This window comes from Ziziphus jujuba, chromosome 4 (genome assembly GCF_031755915.1).
Source record: "Ziziphus jujuba cultivar Dongzao chromosome 4, ASM3175591v1".
In the NCBI taxonomy this organism is placed as follows: Eukaryota; Viridiplantae; Streptophyta; class Magnoliopsida; order Rosales; family Rhamnaceae; genus Ziziphus; species Ziziphus jujuba.
This window is the reverse complement of record NC_083382.1, coordinates 16,913,819-16,919,752: the sequence shown is the minus strand read 5'-3', so window position 1 is coordinate 16,919,752 and position 5,934 is coordinate 16,913,819. Positions and strand designations below refer to the sequence as shown.

The following is a 5,934-nucleotide window of genomic DNA, read 5'->3' as shown; positions in this document are numbered from 1 at the left end:
CCATTGTTTTTTTTTTTCTTTTTTTGGATCAAAATTTTGAGGCCCTTGTTGACTATTGCTTTTTGATTATTTGACATTCTTTGACATAATGTTATTGAAAAAGTAGATTAAATTGTCGAAACAAATATAATATATTTTATCAAAGCAATTAATTCAAAAAAGAAAAATCTGAAAAGTGTTGAAGGAAGGGCATAATTATTTTTCCCATTTTGTTAGAGCTTGAAGATATAAATTAAAGTATATTACCAAGAAAAACAAAAGATAATGAAAACGACAGACGAACGAATCTTCAGCGACTTCATAAAAACACGGAAAATATCAGAACATGATATTTCTCTGCTTTGTATGCCACGTGGGATGTAATATAATCTTCTCAAATAAGATATTTTCAAACACTACTTTATCTTTTCCCTCCCACAAAGCCACCATCTTTCTAGCTCACTATCCACTGCTATATCTCCCAAAACTCTGCTAAACTTTGTTCATCAGAAATTCACCAGGAAAAAAATTTCAAGCTTTGAAGATGGAGGCTGAAGCTGTGAGACGCAGAGTCAACGTGATTTCAGCCCACTTGGTAGCCATTGATGACCTATCTGCCACCCATGTCCTCCCCATGGTAATTCATTTCAGCTTCCTATGCTCTGCTTCTTGATTCAAGGAAAAACTAAAATTCCAAGAAAACGAATTTCTGATTTTTTTTTTTTTTGGGTTGTTTTTTAATGGTTCAGCTTTTATTTATTTATTTAGTTTTGGATATTTTCTGACTTTCTATTTTCTATAGATGTTTGACATTAAATTGTGGAGTTTTATTTGAATAATTATTAGTACTTCCAGATTATGCTATCTTAGTTGTTAAAATAGCTGTCGAAATGCCTCAAAGAAATGGAATACAATATTTTCAGTCTTATGGGATATCTTCTCACTTAGCTGTTAGTTTATGTAATTGGAAATGATCAATCTATTCCAACTATATGGCTTTTTGATTGACTATTTGATTCTGATTTTCACTCAGCAAGACAAGTTCCTCAAAAAGCTAGCAGTAGTGATTTGTAAAATTTTAGTTCGTTAGAGGAAACCATTAATAATTTCTTTTGCTTTCGCCTATTTATTTTGGTTTGACTTACCAAAATTTCAACAAGTTTATTTGAACCCGTTGATATGAATCAAGTATAACTAGTTTAGCCATTTCTTAAGGGTTCATCAAAGTTGACTGTATTATGATTTGGTATATGTTGTGACACAGAAGCAACTATGGTTTTAGCTAGCTGATGATTCAATTCTTTGCATAATGGTTTTAATATGTTATTACTCTAAAGAAAGTCATGATTGGCTGAGAATTCTATTACCTTTACATTTTGAAATTATTTGACAAACTATGCAATGCGGTGCTGAACTTATTGAAAAGTACTTTTATCTAATCTTCATGCGGTTCTGCTAAAAGTAAATACTTTAGTTGAAATTGCATATTTTTCTTCTTGCTTGCTTTTCCTTTTGTGTTTCAAATCATAAGCACCAAAGAAGGAAAAGAGAAACTATTCTAAAAAAATGTGTATAAAAAAGGAATAAATGTAACCGTGCTCGAGTTCGAAGTCTTGAGAACTTGTTATAAGTACATAACTAGACATCACGTAGTCCTGTATAAGAATAAGTGTGGACTTCTACATACTAAACTAATATTATTTTGTTTAGTAAAAGAATAATACTAGGGATACTAACTTGTTTATCAACTGATGCAGTATTATTTTATTATTTTATTGGTTTGTATTGTGTTTATTTACCATTAACTGTTTAGTTATCTGTATTTGGTTTCTATTAATTCTTTAAACATTAATATACTGCCACATCAATTGGAACATTAGTTGGTAAACAAAGTTGGTGTCTATAACATTGCTTTTAGTAAAGTTTGTTGTATGTCACCCTTTTTCTCTCTCTCTTTTTTTTTTTTTTTTGTCAAATTACCATCCTTTTCCTCACTGCTTAAGTGTTTTATTACACAAATGCTCTTTTTTTTTCTTTTTTCTTTTTTTTAACCTCCCTTTACATTTTCTTTATTGACACGCTTGTTATGTTTGTTTCAGAACTGCAGCAGCAGTTTAAACAGTGTCATCCCAAGGTATGATAATAAGATGTATTTTGCACGACAAGGATCTGCTTCTCAATCTAGTTTCATGAGACAGGCTTCAAGTGAAAAGGTAGTTTTTCCTTTACTCATTAATTCAATTACGTTGTTGCGCTAAGTTTGCTGGCACTGATGCTTGTTTGCCTCTCTTGCATATCAAAATGTTTCGCCAGGTCTTCTCAGCGCAGTCAGGCATGCCACTCAAATGCCCTGGTTCTGCAAATGAGGGCTTCTATTCTTCTGAATGTCCATTATTTTCTAGATCTTCAAGGACAGGGCCAAACCTCCCTACAGTGGGTGCAACACAACCTATGACTCGAGGTTATAAACTTTCTCCAGCTGAGCCTCCAAAATTTGCCAGGCCAAGCAGACAAACTAATCAACAAAAGGAGCTATATACAAAGATGAAAGCGTCCGCTTCTGAATCTAATGGTTGGTAAATTTTTCTGTTCGAATATATGATCTTCCCATCGTGCCATTTCAATGTTCAAAATCGGGTGGACATTTGTTTTTTTTTTGGGTTCCTCTAGTGTAAACAAGCAGCTCCCCCCCCCCCCCCCCCCAAAAAAAAAAAAAAAAAAAAAAAATTGTTATTTTACTTGGTTCTTATATGACCTTGGAATTCTTTTCAGTTTTCTGAAGTCTTAAGCAGACCTAGCACAAAAAGTCTCAAAATATCTCCTTTCTTGGTTTCTTCTTTGCTACTTTCTAACTTATTGAATGACTGAATGAAGTTTCTGACGGCAGAGAAAGGCCTATTGTCCCAATATATGTATATAGTATGATTTCTTTGTTCTTAATGTTTTATGCAGTTATTGAATGGTCACCAAGAATGGATGTTGCAGAGTGTGGAGGCAACTATGTTATGACTGTAGAAGTTCCAGGTGTTAGTATCAATGACATAAGGGTGGAGGTCGATGATCGAAAGTAAGATCATATACTTTACTGTTTGCTGATCCTGATAGAAAGAATCAGATTGCTCCAAACCTATTCCCTCTTCCCCTCTTCAGAAGCAAATCTGGCTCTTTCACAATCATATATCTTAGAAAACATTTCTGACCTACTATAAGGTTGAGCCTAGCAAATCATCTGATAAAAGTTCCATTTCTGTGGCAGGCTGACTATAACAGGTAAGCGCTCAAGTCAGCTTTGGAAAGTGGCAGGTTGTTCGAATGACTTGATCTCTACATACCACAAAAGAGAGATTTTACGAGGGCCGTATGAGGTTGTATGGCCACTTCCACCTAATGTGAACAAGGACAGTGTCTCTGCTGAGTTTTTGTAAGTTGTAGCTTTCTGCCACTACATTCCTTTCTGAGTTTAAGCTCCTACTTCTGAATGAGAACTCAGATTATTCTTTAATAGAAATGAAACATTTACTGGTTTATGGGCTCTTTTGGATGTTGGATTGCGATTACTTAGACCGGACTATTTTTAAATTTGTCCAATAAAAATTTAAAATAGTTCAATCCAGTTGGTACTGTTCAACATTTACAACGGTACATCATTGATATACTAATAATAGTATTAATTTTTTTTAATTTTTAATTTTATTAATTTTTAAAATATTTTTGGGACATGAGAATAGAGTACTTTTTTATTATTGAAATTTCACATATATGGCAATAATTTTGCTGCCATGAGTTACTGTGATTTATTTTAATGCGCGTGAAGATACTTTGCTGATTGGTTTTTATTGGTGCAGGGATGGCTTTTTACAAATTATTATTCCAAAACTTTGAGGATCAATATTGGTGGCTGAGGCATACTTATCATTTTAGTCCTATATTATACATATATTTGTATAAATGTTCATCATCTTGAGCATATATATATTCTTACTTAAGTACGATCTCCTATAACAATATTGCATTATTTATAAGGAAATATTTCATTTAAAACCTCTCAATTTTGTCCTAATTACAATTATATCCATTTTTTTTTAAATCATCATTAATTATTCATCTGTTAATTTTGACACATTAATTTTAAAAATTAGAAGCCAAAATTTTATTGTCCTAATATATAATCATAAAATACTCATTTTTAACTTTCATTTGACCGTTAACTATCAAAATTAAAGTAATATATGGGTTTATTTTGATAATATGAAAGATTTTCCCAAAATGTGGGTTTAAGTATAAACTATGAAAAACTAAACGGGTCTACAAGAAATTCTTCCTATTTTGAAAGATATGTTTTTACCAAAATAATAATAATAATAATAAAGCATAAATATAGGTGAAGAAGTAACATTACATAAAAATACATTATATATTTACAGTCAAAACCTTTTAGGTAGTCCCAATGTGTTAGGTTGTAGGACAATTTCTATTGGCGGGTCATATTGGGATGAATCCGTTTACTAATTTATTCACAAATATTTATTTGAAATTTAAAAAATTTCTTACAATTTAATCCATAAAAATTTTTGTATCTACAAATATCTGTATTTTTTAGTTATCTCTAAATCACTTTTTCTATCTCTTATTTGTATTTAATTTAGAGAAAATGATAAATCGTTTTTAGAGCTTTCTTTAATTTATTTTCTTTTAAAATTTTCTTTTAGTTTTAGTTAGCGCCCGCTCTAAATTCCTTTCTCTTTTTCTTATTTTAGTTAGAGCTTTCTCGAGCTCTCTTGTTCTTAGAATTTTGCACTTTATTTCATTTTGAATCTTATGTTTATAAAGAAAGGGACAAAATCTTCTCAATTCCAATCGATCGAGTGTATTATATAAATTCTTTTGATTAATATATCTAGGAATCTCCATTGAACTAGCAGTATATTCCAAGATAATCATTACTTGAACACCTTTACCCTTGGTCATGAACCTCCTCTGTTGAAATTGTTCAATTCGAATACGACTAGTTTATTAAATATGTTAAAAACTTTAAACTCGTACACAATCCATTTGATAAACAGATAACTTAATACGATCCATATAACCTGTTTATTAAATGAGTCAATTTAAGTCAATATGATCTATTTATATAAAATTGACCCAATTAAATAAATTAACTTGTTTAAAGTAATTATTTCAAATACAAGAAAAATAATTTAGTGATTTTATCCTAAATTAAAATATATATGTAAAACTAAATAATTGTGCTTACAAATTTACACTAATATAATATATGATATGATAATATGACTATCTTATATAATAGTTAAATATAGATATTTATGTATATATACACATAATAAACCTAATATTACTTTTCTAAAAATAATATACCAAAAAACTTTATTAATAATCATGTTTTAAATTTTTTACATCTTCAACATTCTAAGGCATATTAATTTTTATTTTTTTGATGTCCATAAATCCACACATTGTACTAAACATATTATATTTAAGTATATAAATATTATTTTTATAATTTTTAATTAATAAAAAAATTAATAACACAACTTTAAATAAGTTTTTAATTTATTAATAAAAAAGTATTAATTAAAATTTTATTAATGGTAAATTTAATATATTAAAGTTATAATTTAAACGGATTATAATCTTGTCTGGTTGGTTTAATAAGTTAATTGACATGTTTAGTTAAACAGATTAATTCCAATCAATTTCAAGTTGAGTGTCAGGACCCGTCTAAAATTCCTCACCAGAACCCTATACAAGCCCTGATCTCAAGAAAACCCTACCGGACCCTCCAATGGAAAATCCGGCAGAACCTCCCCTAAGGGTTGGACTTACCACAAATTTCCTGCACTGAAAACGCACTTCTATATTCATCCCCTTATTCCTCCCACAATACTACAAATTGATTCCACAAATTTACAGCACTCCAAATGAATAACAGTAATC

The 5,934-nt window shown here is 30.1% G+C and overlaps 1 protein-coding gene across 1 annotated transcript; it reads left to right on the top strand.

Annotated features, from left to right (window-relative positions):
- The first annotated feature begins 400 nt into the window (after positions 1-400).
- LOC107417223 (uncharacterized) lies at positions 401-4,028 on the top strand. The gene is made up of 6 exons (XM_016025824.4): positions 401-616; positions 2,079-2,192; positions 2,293-2,551; positions 2,932-3,046; positions 3,236-3,400; positions 3,825-4,028. The coding sequence occupies exons 1-6, from the start codon at positions 524-526 to the stop codon at positions 3,859-3,861; spliced, it is 783 nt and encodes a 260-aa protein (XP_015881310.2). The 5' UTR covers positions 401-523; the 3' UTR covers positions 3,862-4,028.
- The last annotated feature ends 1,906 nt before the right edge of the window (positions 4,029-5,934 follow it).